General features: G+C 39.0%; 1 protein-coding gene and 1 long non-coding RNA gene across 2 annotated transcripts in view; one reads left to right on the top strand and one right to left on the bottom strand.

Moving 5' to 3' along the window:
* Nucleotides 1-7,139, top strand: part of LOC138113851 (uncharacterized) — an 82,165-nt gene extending 75,026 nt beyond the window's left edge. The window contains exon 5 of the long non-coding RNA XR_011152359.1: nt 6,420-7,139. This is a non-coding gene — a long non-coding RNA (uncharacterized lncRNA). The remainder of the gene's footprint in view (nt 1-6,419) is intronic.
* A 3,788-nt stretch (nt 7,140-10,927) lies between these two features.
* OLFM3 (olfactomedin 3) overlaps nt 10,928-15,492 on the bottom strand; it is a 56,552-nt gene continuing 51,987 nt past the window's right edge. The window contains exons 5-6 of the mRNA XM_069022683.1: nt 14,971-15,077; nt 10,928-13,638 (exon numbers count right to left, since the gene is read on the bottom strand). Of these exons, the coding sequence (XP_068878784.1) occupies nt 12,961-13,638; nt 14,971-15,077 (785 nt within the window). The 3' untranslated portion in view covers nt 10,928-12,960. The remainder of the gene's footprint in view (nt 13,639-14,970; nt 15,078-15,492) is intronic.

The following is a 15,492-nucleotide window of genomic DNA, read 5'->3' as shown; positions in this document are numbered from 1 at the left end:
TAAAAACAGAATGAAATTTTCTGCAAGTGAAAATGAAAAAGGTGGGTGAAATAACCAGCATGTACTGGGTACTCCTCCTCGTACAGTCTGAGCCCCCTCCATAAGATGTGTGGTTGTTATCAGCCATGATCCTGAGAATGTCTTGCACTCTCCAGGAGTGACAGATTTGACACAGCTGCTACACCCTGGTGTGACAGCACAGATAGAAATTAAGCTGGAAAACTGACCATTTATATAGGGTTTTGCTTCCACAAGGTAGCTGTGAAGCTGGCAGACAATTTATTTCCCCCAAAAGGCCTCAGCCTTGTGTGGAACATGACTGATACAGTCTGGCAACTTCAGCTTCCATAATGAATTATTAACATGAGAAAAGCTATTTAGTACCTCTGGAAATTGCAGCTGAATGCTAGGATAGCATCTCAGACAGTATTGTTGTAATTGATACCGATGAATGGGTTCTGTAAAATTGAAATAATGGAAGAATCTTTAGAATATTAATGCAGTAAAAGCTGTCAGATGAGTCAGTGACACAGCAACCATTTCTTACTTAGTACAGGTTTGGAGATTCTTGGAGATGGTTTACTGAGCCAGAAGTTTGTCTAATAAAGTGACTTTTTTGTATAGATGTTTTCTATAAATTCATGTTATCTGCTAAATTATAGTCCATGTAATTTTGTAAAATAGTGTGAAAGGTATTTATTTCAGCCTTTTCTGCTGAAATTAGATGGATGAGCCTGGATCATTTATTCAAAAAAATATTTCCTGAAGAAGTGATAGCTATTTTAGAAAGAAGAGAACTCAGATACCACAGAAATAACCAGAAAGGTGAGGCTGGTGACTTCATATATTCTCTTAGAAATATTTTTGTCCATAGCATTTTAATATAGTAACTTGGAAGCTGAGTAGACAAGGAAAATATTCTCATTGGACTATTGCATCTTCAAGGATGAAAACAAAACAAAACAAAAAATACAATTAAAACAATTGGGTTTCTCTCTTTGATAATGAAATTAAGTGGAAAAATGGAGGCCTCTAACTCACTCTTGTGTATTTTTAAAATAAAAGGGGGTGGCTAGGAAAGATGGCTGTTATTTGCAAGCATCATCCAGGCACAAACCACAGTGATTTAAAAGCAAATCGTAAATGTGTAGAAGTATGGGTCAGGTTATCTGGTGGCTAGGATCTGCCAAGATTATCTGGCTTGTGTTTTTTCAATCTGTTTGGATTTCTGTAAGCTATGCTGGGACAGGGTGAGTCCTCTGCTTGAGATTTGCTTTTTCTGTTGGATGGGCACCTGGGCAGGGCAGACCACTCAGGAGAATCACTCCTGTGGGGACTGGTGGAGTTCAGACAATCCCTGTAATGCTTCTCTCCTTACCTAAAGAGGTTTACTCAGCCTAATCTATCAGTAGCTCATCATGATCTCCTCCTACATAGCCATTGTAACATCTTCTTCTTTTTTTTTTTTTTTTAATGAAGTCAGTTTTCTTAAATTTCTCCAAAAAAAGAGAAAGTCCATTTGCTGCATCCCACTGTTGTGGTTCTTGCTTTAACATTTAAACTCCTTGTGCCATGTTAACTTTACAATAGTCAAGATAGAGGCCTGGAAGAATCTGTAATTCAAGGTTGTAATCATGTCCCAAAATCTTTCTTTTCTGTTTAACTTAATTTACAGACCAAATCAATGAGTGCCACTTTTTCAAACTGCATGAAACATTTATGGCTGTTTTTGTGTCAATGTGGCAATGTCTATCTAGCTGTCTATGTTCTGTATTCCCTCCACCCCATTTTTTTTTTCTGCTTAACTCTAGATTCCATTTATCAGTCACACAGCACTACACAGTTCTATCAGCTCAAATAGGCTGGGAGTAGTAGCAGGGTTGGAAACAGACAGCAAAAGTAGGAAGCTCTTTAACTGGATTTACTACTACCGAAATGAAATGTAAAACTATGCTCTTTAGAAGCTTGTGATCACAGTCTTGATTCCTGGCAAGTCTGTAACAGTCATCAAAAAACCCAGAAATCATTCTACAACTTTTACAAGTAAAACGCTTATCTGACATACTCCCAGTCTGATTTTTATGTTAATGGTAATTGTTAAAAATGGATTAAATGCTGGTTGACGGGTTACTTGCAGCTGCACACTAGCCACAGAAGGAGCCTGGAGGTCTAGCTGCCCTGTGCCTGCTCCACGGTGGCACACACACAACAGGGAGACTGAGAGCGAGCTCCTCACCCGAGGGAGCTACTCCTGGGCTGGATGGAGGGTGCGCAGGCAGAGGCAGAGAAGGAGAGAGAGGGGACTCTTCGTATAGGTTCCACACTGAACATTTACCCAGCTGAGAAGATGAGGATGAAAAGACCAGGATTTGAGGGTGTCCAGGCATTTTATAGTGGGGATGGAAAGGCAGGGATAATGGACACAACCAACGGGATATGTGACAGGAGGCAGGGTTGAGGTGGAGGAAACCAATGGGATTAACACAAAGGAGGGACTTAGGGAAGGAACCAATGCGGGTGTCGAGTATAATAGAAGCTTCTAGAATTTATACATATTAACTTGAGGGAAATGAGTATTAACAAACTTATACATAGAACAGGGAGGGGAAAACATGAACCAACCATACGAAAGTATGCAGATCACAAAACTGGGGGATTATGGGCTCTCACCCTAATCAAGAGTGAGGCGTTAAACTTCAGTGCTTGACCACTGCAGCTGGCAGCCGGTTAGGTCTGCAGGGGTCAGGGTGGCTGCAGGCACCTGCACCGCCACAGCTGGCATCATACATATTGCCCAAAAACAGTGCAAAGTAATCACTGTTTAGCATTATCTGACTTTTAAAAGCAAAAGCTCATAAAGGGTTACTCATACCAACTTTCATGTAACTTTCTAGATAATTAATTTCCGTCAGGAAAGTCCAAATCGATGGGCCAATTTTTAAATGTTGACCTTTTTATGTTTCTTGAAGCATTGCTGTGTGTTTATTCAGTCTTTATAAATCTGAATGGAAGAATGCACCCAAAAGTGCTGATAAATGCTTTAGATCTAAATCTGTCAGAGATTCATACAGTCAGTTTAAATCTATACTGAATAATGCATTACCTAATCTGACCTTTCCTATTTCACACACCGTTACACTTCTCCAAAATTGACTCCAGTATTGGTTCTTTGTTGAGTCCGATAGTTTGGGATTGACTGAAGCAAAACGGAGGTGAAACTCCCAACCGTTCACACATTCTCAGCGTCACTGGGTACACAAATAATTCAGTCAGTTCTTTTACAGCTTTTATTGGTATAAAAATATTTTCAGATATGGCTTCTTAATGCCCCTTTTAAAGTTAATAGACAGCATTATGTAGAAGGAAAACAGAGTATTTGTTGAACTGATATATAATTCATTACTTGAAATGCTAAAGGACCTTTTCTGTAACTTAGTGAAACACCTTGTAAAAGAGATCTGAAATTTTACAGTAGTGTCAGTGAACGATAATTTAGCTGTTAGTATTGATAGGTAGATTCAGACATTTAAAATGATATCCAGGCATGACAGTGGGGCCGATTTCTATTTCAATATATGTAAGTGTATGCTATTTTAAATGAGTTATTTGGCAGGCCAGAGGAATCTCTATTTAGTAGTAGATGAGTAAGGTATTCCAAAAGAATACAGATTAGAAAAAAATGGTAAAAAAATCCCAATTAGCGTTTCTAGACTTGCTGTAGCTATTTGCTTATTTATCAGAATTTCTGTAATAAATCTAATAAATCTCCCCAAACATTCTCCCCTAATTCCTGGGTGGCCATGTGGCAATCATGGACAAAATGTTAATGAGTCTGTGCCACCAAGTGGACTAGCTACACAGTGGCATAAAGCTGGGCAAACTACTTAAACAGAAGGTGTTTAAGATCATTTTCTTACAAACCTGTCACACTGCACAGTTTGCTTGACTCTATGGCAAAGGTTCCTTTGATTATTCAGGTAACCATTATGTGGAACATTAGGATTTCTCAGGACTATCTGCTGAGGGCTTTACAGTTTCCACAGGGTGAATATACTGCTGTTTGCACTGGATGGTGCCAGCTGCCCAGACACTGGGGGCTGTGGCTGTCCCAATATCTCTGGCTGGCTGCAGCCCCTGCAAGGCATGACTGATTTTGTTCCAGGTAGAAGAAATATCTCCATTTTGGGAAGCCTGGCTAACAAGGGAGCAGTTTTCTTATGTTGCATATTGGATTGTTTTCTGGCTGTTACTGCTTCAGTTAGTGTGTAAGCTTTTGCCCAGATATTCTGTATTCTCTCCAGGCATGGTTGTAAATATCATGTACAACCCAGGTACAGTCATATATCTGTACTTACATCTGCATCTGACTATATTTTCTGTAAAACTAGTTTTGTGATTTTTGTAAATGCAGTTTGGAAAGGAAAACACAAAACTGAGGTTTATGTAGCTCTTTCATCCATGTGTATTTGATGCACTGTATACACAGATTTCTAATTTTTATCTTTAATAGAAGTATCATCCTACACTGTGGCATAAAATATTTCTATTTCAATGTGTTTTCCTGCTCTAATTTAATATGGCATGTTCCATGCTCATAATTATAGGATTTTTTGAATTTTTTTGAGTCAGTTGAATGACATAAGTATCAATTTCTATATGGTACATAAATATCCAATTCCATAATTACCTAGGCCTGTAATGCATATTATTATTCAGTAAATACCAATAAAATCAACTGAGCTGGTATTTAGTATATTCTGTTGAAAAACTATGAGTGTTATTAAGCTAGAGCATATATTGGGAAACACTTAATTGGGATAATTTTTTATTTTAGTATGTTGTATTTTACAGTGTTATTGTCTTTCAGATTAGGATCTCTGCTGTGTGTCATTTTTCTGCTCTGTATCATGATATGGCACTGCTATTAGAATAACAGCATTTCAGCATTTGCCATAAGAGTGCAGTTTAGTCTTTTAGAGTGTAATTCATTCCTGGGCACAGAGCCAGGATGAGGCCTGTGAATCTCCGAAGTCCTAATTCAGCTCCCAAATAAGTGTCAAAGCATTTAAAAATTCTCATGTTTTCCTCCCTCATTTGGCCTGGTGAACAGAACTGCTTTTGAATATACTTTGATGAGATTTGTGCTGTGAAGAGAGCTAGTCCAGAAATGTAGGAACCTAAAATGTGTTTAGGTAGGTACCCACTGCTCCTCCTGAGCATGGCTGGGTTCATGGCTGAGCTCTGTGTCCAAGGTTATGCCCATCCCTGACACTGCCCTGCCATGGGAGCACCCTTTGGATTCCTCCTTCATAAAGGGAACAAAGTAACTCCATATAAAGTGACATTTTTTCCCTCAGAAATTATTGGAGGCAGTCACCCATGGCAGGCATATCATGACTGTGAAATAACCAGCCACCTTACTAATGGACATAGGCCTCCTCATTAGGCCAAAGCCAAAACAGGCAAAGCATTTAAAATCAGTGTAAGATTGTGGGACCTGAACTTTTGGAAACACGTATTTATCTCAGCAGAAGTGAGCTAATGAGTGATACACTGACTTGGGAACTGAAAATCTAACAGCAACTGCTGGTGAGCCAAAGAAGCTCTGCTGAGCTTAAGCTGAACACTTCTGTGTCCAAGCTGCTCAGCCTCAACAATGAGGTTCATACAAATGTCCTTTCTTTCCTGACAGAGTGGGAAATGGTTTAAATTAGTGTCTGTAAATTACCTTGCAGTCCTGAGGAGGTGGTGGCTGCAGGAATGACAGGTCGGTGTGTGCTCTTCCCTCAGGAATGAGCTGCTGTCAGAGCCACAGTAATGAGTTACTGCAGTCCTCCTGCGCTCTTCACCTCCAAAAGGCACCTGTCTCTCCCAGTGCTGCACTGACAGGGATGGGCCTGGGCCACCATATGGGAACTCGTGCCTTCTGATCAATGGATCGATACGATTTCACAGGAGCTTCTTAGTGTTTAAAATACACTCCACTCACACATCTCACAACTTTGACATCATACCCTACTTATACACTTTGCTTAGTTATACATTCTACCTACTTATCTTATACATATACATATCACTCTACTTATACATTTTCTCTTACTTATACTTTTTACAACTTCGACATAACGTGGTACTTATGCATTTTACCTACATGTTACTCTACTTACACATCTTACAACCTTTACATGGTACTCATCCATTTTACAACTTATCCATAATACAGTACGTATACATTTTGCAACTGCTGTGCATGAGATTTCACATTGCTTGATTGGTTTCTCTATTCTGTCTATGAGCTCTGCACACACTTTTCTGATAATATGATTGGTTTTAATCTAGTGCGGCACAGTCCTTTTCATCTATTCTTTGCTGTCTTGGTATTTAGTTTTTCAGCTTCTTCTTTCTCAATTCTTTTCTAGTTTAGCACAGTTTACCTTTCAGTCCACGATGAATTCCTGAGGGCTCTAACAGGTGGGGCTCCTGATCCAGGCAAGCAGCGTCAAGATGATGACAGCAACAAAACCCATCCAGTGATCAGCAGCCAAGTTAGTCCAGGAAAACCAAACAACGAGACAGCAAAGAACAGAGAGCAGATATAAGCCTGTCCCTCCTCTCCCCTTGGGCCTTCAGACTGGAGCTTAAAAACCCTCTTGGGACTGATGTGCTGCAGCTGAAGGTGGAAGGCCTGGTGAAGCCAGTGAGGGTAATTCCAGCCTGGTCCCACTCTGAGGGCTCTGATAAGAATAGCTAAAGATGGTTTGGCTGGGGCATACTGTCAAGGTTCAAATACCTTACAACAGCACCATCAGTCTGGGATATCCTTCAAGGTGACAGTAAGCCAAATTTACCAAGATGAGGGAAGCCTAAATGAATGGCCTGTTTGCATGGTGTGACACAGACTTGGAGCTTAACTCAAAAGGCACAAGGACCTTTGACAGTGTGAATGCTCAATTATTGTGAGGCCTGATTTTTCGCGAGTTGGAAGTGCTGCTGACCACCTTGAGGCTGTCATCCAGAAAGGAGAACTGGATGTCTAAACCTGCTGGGGACAATGATGAATTTAATTTGAATTAATTTCTCACCATGACAGATATGAAACAAAGTATTTCCTTTAAAATAAATAAAAGGGAAGAAAGTTACCTTGAATCTGTTTTAAATTATTTCTGTAGAGCAATCCATGATATAAAATCAGTATTGCTTGTAGGCAGTTTTATGGGCACACTAGAGCTAAGTTTTACATAACTGGAAACATAAATTTATGCCTTCTCCAGATGAAACTTGCTGTACTATAAATCCTCTGTGCAGTTTGGGTTCTATCTGAACAGCCATTCATTAAACATACTGCAAGATGAGAGGGGTTGGGGCAGGTTTAGGTGAAAATCAAGAAGATTAGAACTAACAAAAGAAGAGAAAATGCAAAGAAAAATAAGCTGGAGTGGTTTGTGCATGTGGCTGATACTGTGTGAAGGGAAAATTGAGTATTTCTGGCCCAGTAGGTTCTTCCTGTTTGTGTTCACCATAAGAGCTGTGTAAATAGGAATTCAAACTTCTGTACAAAAGGCACAGTAAAATAGATTATGATTTGAGGTGTCAAATCTGACCTGTTAGCTGTCATTTTAATGTGTCTTCATATACTTTTCTGTGCTGCTATGGTATATCAGTCACACAGTTTCTAGGGAAAATGGGACTTCTGTACAGTGGATGCAAAGGTGGGGCCAGAATGCCACTGATCTAAATATTGTATTCATTTATAGCGAGCTGTGTTTAAAACTCTGCTACTTTTGAAAAAAAATCCTGAGGAAGATTTGTTTCACTTGGCCTGTTGAAATGTTTCTGCAATGTAATTATTTTAATTGAGCATTCTGAAGCAGTAGATACAGGAAAACTCCACAGGCTCTTCTGCTGATGCTCAGCTGGCAAGAAGCATATGAATTGAGTAGAAATTTCTGCTTCTCAAGAAAATGTGAATTTTCTTCAGTGTCTGGATTTCAAAGACAACATCCTTGGTCTTTCAGAAGCTGGATGCTTTTATGAAAAGCTGGTGTAACTCCTCTTTGTATTAAATCAGTAAGCATGATTTGTATTTTAAGAGTAAGGATTTCCTCCAGTGGTGGTGTTGGAAGAAACAGTTTTGATATCTGGGGTCAATCTCTACATTTATGAATAATCCCTCCTGACTCTAATGAGAGCTGCAGAAATATACCTTGTGTTCATCACCCTCATGGCCTGACACAAGATATGTTACATCTGTGAGAGGCTTATGAGGAAAAAAGAGATGTAGGAGTGTAGAAGTTATCTTAAAATGCTTGCTAAATACAGATAAATAACAACTAGAAGTCTACATGAGTCTAAAGATTATAAGAGTGGTAATTAATCATAATACCAGAATATTCAGGTGGATGATCTGTTCGCTGTTTTGGGAAAATTCCTGCACACCTCAGTTTAGTGAATCTGTGGTCATAGCAGTAGCTATATAATAGCTATATATAGCAATATAACCTCTGTTTTCTAGGGCCAGGTAAAAGCCATCCTATACAAAACAGTCATTTTTGTATAATTTCCACAACTTGGTGCTGGGCAACTGTCTTTCCTCAGCTTCCCATTAAGTGAATGTAGAAACCTTCATATCTATGCATAACCTAATGGTCTCTTTTCTGTGGGGAAAAAAAAACCCTTATTATTCTATAATTTTAGGATTAGTATATAGTTAATTTATTTGTTTGCATGTTGATGTCCATTTATATGATCATGTGTTGGAGAATTAATGAGGAAAGCTCATCTTAGAAAACAGGCTTTGCTTTTAGTTCTGGCAATAAGGTGGTCTCTGTTCTTGGTGGGGAAATGAGTTTCAGGACTTGGCTTTATGATCTATGAAAGGTAGTTTGCATGCTTGAGTCCTTTTGAGTGTGAGCTGGTGGGATGCAGTTGTGACAATGGCATGGTGCAGGAGTCGGCCTCCTGGGAATTAGTGGTGTGGGGAGCGTGTCAGCACAGCAGGCTGTGATGCAACTCTGTCCCAAAGATCTGCAGTTGCAGCCCTCATTTGCCTTTTGTGGAAAATATGCCCAAATGCTCAGCATTGCCTTCTGAATGTCAAGGATATGAGATTCACAGCAGGGAATGCTTGGGTGATTTATAGGAAGAGGTGCTTATCCAAATGATTTCTAAAAAATATTTTCACTGGCACAAACATCAGTATGTATCAAGACTGTTCCCTGGCAATTCTTGAACTGGAACAGGATACAATTTACTAGATGAGTAATTTGCTGTGAATGGTTTGTTCATCTCTACTCTAGCATTTTCTAAGCAATTGATTATGACAAATTACCAGGTAACAGGTTTATTCAGGCTGTGCTTTTAAACAAACAGCCTTTGCTGTGGATCCAGCCTGCTGAGCTGAGTGACAGCTTGAGCCCCTGAGCTTGTCTGGAAAGGAATATTCTTAGATATAAGCAATCTGTGATTAAAACCTTCTATCAATCCATCTCACTCAGCTATTTTCTCTTCATTTTTCAAATTTAATACCATCTTTTGCTAGCAGTGACTACAGTGCTGAGTCGCAGAGTGACCCTTCCAGTGGTCTGCCTGGCACACTGCGACAGGCGGGGCAGGCTGAACAGCCTTTGTGTGTAACAATAGACCTGGTAGTTACTCACCGGCACAAATTGCCAGAAGGGACTACAGAGGATCATTACTGTGCACGAAGCTTTCTCTGGGGCGGTTTGCTCTGCCCATTTTGTCCTGGGGAGTAGTCGGTCCATTCCAAGGAGAGTACTATGGGCTTTGTGGTGTGCATTGTTCACATTCCTTAGGGTCCTTCAGGACAGGCATGCTTGGAGGATTGGCAGACTTGTGTTCCTGGGCTAGATTTGGGGTTGTCTGTGTCTCTTTCTGCTGCCAGCACAGCTTGGCGAAATTTATGTATTCTGCTTTGGGTGGAGGAGTGACATGATCCTTTTACATGTTTATCCCTTGAAACAGGAGGTCATTAAGATATTGAAACAGACTCTACAATTAATTTCCCCATGTTTAAGGAGATGTTTTTTCCTCCCACATACTACTGGTACCTTACTATCATAATAAACAGCACATGCTTCACCTGTAAGAATAAAGCTTGTATGTTGCTGCTACATTATGAAGATTTTCTGCTTGTGCTGCTTAATTATGAAGGCAAAGCTTGTAACAGAAATCAGGTTATATTGAGGCATGGTGATTTCAGCCTTCTGGGTATATTACTTTGGAATTCCCAATTTTGAAAAGACAGGTGATCAACACATTTGCAGAAAAACGAGTTCTCCTTAGCAGGAAGTTGTGTTACTTGATAATGTCTTGCCACATTTTGTACTGATTGTATGGAAGCTGTTATTTCAAGTCTAAATACTGGAATCCAACATGTTGTTCCTAATTTAGAAGGGCAGGATTTATCTCAGTATGACAAACCACCTTAAAAAAGTGCTTTTCCTACCCCTCTTATCCATCCATCTCTAGCACCCTGTAGTAGTGTTGGTTTCTTTCTTTCTTTTGACTAATAGGAGTGTGTTACCTGTCAGTACTATTGAAATCAGGTGAGATTAATTTTACTGTAAGAAGTGGTATCAACCTGTACTAATATACGTAGGCTAATTACACAGTATGAAATTCTTATAAAGAAATATGGTAATAATCATTGTTTCCACATAAAGTGATCATGACTATTCTTCCAGTTTATGATGATACAGTAGAAAGACGTTTAATTTCTCAATCTAATGACTAATGTTTTTACAAATGCTGTACTGGTTGATAAAACTTGTATTTTGTTGAAGTTACTCTATACAGGAGAAAGGCTGGGGTTTTTTTATGGCTTTTGATAAAAATCAGAACATAATCCATTTTCATAAAACATCCCTGTATGACATAAAATACCTTTTTTAATGAGTAGTCATATACATTTTCACATGTCACAGAGGAGGTTTCATTGTCAATACAGGAAAGTTGGTTACAGGAGGGAAGTGGTTTAATTTGTCTATTTAGCTGAACTGAGTCTCTCCAAATTCAGTGTAACTGATTGTATGGGGTAATAGCTACCATTTCATCTAGACAGGAGAGGGAAGCAAGAAAGTAACTTTTCTCTGGTCATGTCATAATGTTTTTGTTTTTTTTTCCTTAATCAGTTCTTGAAACCTTATTAGCATTTTTTTTTTTTCATTTTGCAACTGGTTTGAAAAATAAGGCAATTTGTTCGGCTTCACGTGGGCTTATATAGCATACTTGTAAATATATATAGACACATATTTATAATAATGAAAACATTATTGAGCCTTAAGGTGGTCTCAGCTGGTCCATTAGAAGAACCAGAAAATAAAATGTCTGGCTTTTCAGTTTCAAAGGATATAAAGAATAGGAGCTCAGATAGTGTAAGAAACACAGCTTTCACAGAATTTTTCAGATACCTGTCTTTTTGCATTATGTTAGAGCCCAGCTAATAAAAAAGTCTGATTACTAGTGCTTAATGTTACTTTCTTTCCATTTATGCCAAGAGATAAATAGCACCTCGTTCCTTTTTTCTCAATAAAATATGCACACCTCTCCCTGCCCCCCAGTTTCTAACGAGACAGTACAGCAACCCACACAGCTTTCAGAAATACTTGTTTCTTGAAGGCATCAGTATGGGTGTAGCAATTCTGCTGCCAGAAGATCCCAAACCTCTTTGCAAGAGGTTGGCCTCAGTGTTGTTTCCTAACAGGAATTATGGTGGCTACCAGGGGCCACACTGATCATCTGGGCTTTGCACCTTCCCTGTTGTATTTTCTGTGATTACTGTCATCCCAGAGAAGAGTTTTGTCAACAGACAGATGTTCTCCTGTTATGAGTAAGAAGACAGGCAGAAAAAGGAGAGCAGCTTGGCTTGTACCATTGCTCCTCAGTGGCCCAGAGCAGTTCAAACACGGCACTCTCGGCTGCACTCCCACGCTCAGCTGCTGGGCACCAGCCCCTTCCAGCTTCTCACTTGTAAAGCCCAGAGCAGGGATAGGCATCAACAGGGGCAGTCAAATGGTGGGAGGGAGGAAAGTAGGCAAAAAAGAGATTGAGAGAGAGTGAAGCCTGCAGCAGGCTGGACAAGGCAAACAATTGTAAAGCTGGAACTGGTGTGACGCTTCAAAGTTGAAAATGTGCCAGTAAGCACCACTAGTGAAGGAGGGGATCTAGGAAGCAAAGCTGAGAATAGAAATCATGCATCTGAGAAGCTACTGGTCTTTCTCAGAAATAACAAGCTTTTATCAGATTTTTACCACTTTCAATTGACTCATAGCCAGAACTGCAATTCAGCTTCAATATATTTTATAAAAAATAGTACTTAGTTTACTTTCACGTAAGTGAAGAGATACAATTGCACAATGGTGGTTACAATGGTAGAAATACATACTGTTGATAAAATGTTTGCAAGAGATTTAAAAACATACTGTACAGCACCACATCTGAAATTGGATGATGGCAAAATGAATCATACTCCTTGTCTAAGTAAATTAAATTCCTAAATCTTTCTTTTGGAATAAATAAAAAAATACAATGTGCAATATGTGTCTGACACTACCGAAATGTTTCCTGAAGTTAAGCAATATATTAAAAAAAAAAAAGAGGTAAAAAAAGACATTCATGCATTTAAGCCACCATTAGTCTCTGACTCTAAAATAAGGCAGATCATAATCTTTTAAAACTGTCTTTAGCCATTTAAATTCTCTTTAGTGCTTTTCAAGACAAGGTCTTGACAGACCTTGCTGAATCATGAGTTAAGATGCTTTTTATTTCTGACAGGTCATTTTTGACAGGTTCAGCCATATTAAAATGCATTACATAGTAGAAAATGTTGCTTTTGTTTAATGAAGAAAGAAATGTAAATTAAAAGGAACTGAGAGAGATGGATGCTTTTAGAGTTAATCACAAATGAGACTGCTTTGAGGGAGGGAGGTAAGGGAAAGAAAATTATGCGTCATCCTCAGTTTTAATGACGTGGAAAAGGGTGACGTTAAACAGGACTTGATGTCCATTATTCCAGGCATAGAGAGCTCTATCTCTTGCATTGTAGTCAAGCATGGATATATGAAAATACTGATTATGGAAAGGAATGTCTGTGTACTCATAAGTGGATGTTTTTGTGGAATAGGAATAGTAGACCTTGGCTCCTGTTAAGTGCGAGTTAGTAACGTACAAGGTGCCACAGATCATGAAGGATTCTCCAGCACTTCTCTTTGGGTAGCCTGTGCTCCAGCTCTTCAGCACCTCCAGTGTATCCTGGTTTAGCTGGCTGATGACAATGTTGCCTGCATTCTGGTTGGTGGCATACACAGCCCACAGCCCAATTTCATCTGCCATCAGGTCGATATCAGAGAAGCCACCCCAGGTGTAAGGGTAGACATTGTGAAAGCCAGCGTACTCGAGGCTACGCTGTGCCAGCACCCGCCCCGTGTCAAAGCTGTACTTGATGATGATGTTGCTCTGATACTTGTTGAAATAGAGGGAGCCATTGTAGACAACGTGGTTGGTTCCTGCCCATTTGAATGGAAGGTTGTATGTCCTTGATTCAGCCCCACTGACGAAGTCTGCGATTGATTTGTATTCGCGGACAATTTTATTGTTAGTGTAGCTATCCATGTACCAGACCTGGGAAGAAAACAAAGACTGGGAGTAAACATCTTGAACACAGTGTGTGGTATGTGATCATGATATGGCATGATGGAGACATTGCAGAAAAAGAAGGAAAACAAGTTTTAGATGTGCAGCAGGCTGTCAAAGTGCAATATTGCCCACATTTCTGTTACAAATTCAGGAGGAACTCTTTAATTTGTGAATCAAAACTTACCTCGACAGGTGAACTCTCAATACAACTGTTACTAACTACAGTGTCTGCATTTTCAGAGAAATTTAATTCTGGATTTTTCAGTGTTTGGGCCTCTGCTATATGGTGCTTGCTTAAAGATATTTCTAGAGACTAATAATCCAAGACAGAGATGGGAAATGGCACGTGAGATAAACTTGAATTTATACTTAGGAATAAATGTGGTTAAACTTTTTTCAGCTGAATCTCTATTCAAAGAAAAATAGTCTTTTCTTAGTAAAGGAAACAAAAACAATAGCAAAGAAACTAGTAAAGTTTCAAAGCCATTTTTTCCCCTTAAAGCAGAATTATTACTTCTTTTTAATGTTCTGTATGGAACTTTCATTCCTCCATTTTTCTCCTTCATGCATTTTTCCTTTTCTCCTTTTAGTTTCTCAGAGTTTGCTGCTCTCCTAAAGGTAATTGAGATTTCTGGACTAAGTAGCAAACCTGCATGAACACAGTGGGCAGAAGAGAGCTGCACATAAATCTTTATTTGTTGTCATTTTTATGTTGCCTTTTCTGTTGCCTTTGGTTTTTTTCTGTATTCAAAAAATTAATGTTGTGGATCTCATACAAATGACACCTAGTGTTTTGACTTCCAAAGGCCTTTGATGGAGAGAGCACCTTCTCAAAACTGTGGCCAATTTGAGATACTATTGCAGATCAAACAACAAAACAATACCATAACTTGGGTATGATGGAGCAAATTGTCTGATTAGAGCCTATCTGGGACCTGATTCTGCCAATTTTAACTGTGCTGCATTATGGGTCCTGCTCTTGGGTAAAAGTGTTGATGTTTGTTTTGGATTACTCTGGTTCTTAAAAGACCCAAGCACACTTAAATATGTTACAAAATAAAAAAATTGTGTTGTCAGTTCAGATGTTTGTCAAGCCTGAAAAATTTGAAGGAAACACCACAAAAGCGCTCAGTTAACTTTTGTCTTTGGATGTTTTTCCAAAAATACTGTTGCTTTTTCTCTGAAGATGTTTGAGTGTGAAAATGACTGAAGTAGAAGCAACATGCTTGAGAGTATCTTTTAAAGGGAAAGTATCTTTTAAAGGATTAAAAGAAACCAAGTAAGACTCCAGGACACGAAGATAATGCCTTAACATACTCGATTATTTTTCTCTGATGCCAATGGATCTGTCATCCAGGCTCCAAATCGGGTTCCAGATATCTTCACTGTAATGGGGCCTGTGATTTTCATCAATTTGCCACATGCTGAAATCAGAAAAAACAAATGCATTAATGCAAATAATTGCACAACTCTCCTTGTCATCAGAGCACAAGAACAAATGCTCCAAACTTCATAGTAGCTCCAGGGGATTCAGGCTTATGTTGAAGATTGATTGTCACCTTCACTGAAGGAACCTCTCCTTATTGAAGAGTAATATAAATATGTAAAAATATACCCATAAAATTTTATTGATATATTTTTTGTATTTACATCTTTTGAAGCACAGTTATGGTTTTTGGGCATAAACTAAAATATAACCTAGTAAAATATTTTCTGAGCTGAAGAACATTTAATAATAAATGAAATGAAGACATAATCTCCCCCCCAGTTCTGCCTTCAGGAAGTTCAGCACAAGGTTAGGAATGATGGATGTTTCAGTTTTCCATTTGCCAGGGTAAC

This window comes from Aphelocoma coerulescens, chromosome 8 (assembly GCF_041296385.1).
Source record: "Aphelocoma coerulescens isolate FSJ_1873_10779 chromosome 8, UR_Acoe_1.0, whole genome shotgun sequence".
NCBI lineage: Eukaryota > Metazoa > Chordata > Aves > Passeriformes > Corvidae > Aphelocoma > Aphelocoma coerulescens.
Note: the sequence above shows the minus strand (reverse complement) of the source record. Positions and strands in the feature narration are given on the sequence as shown.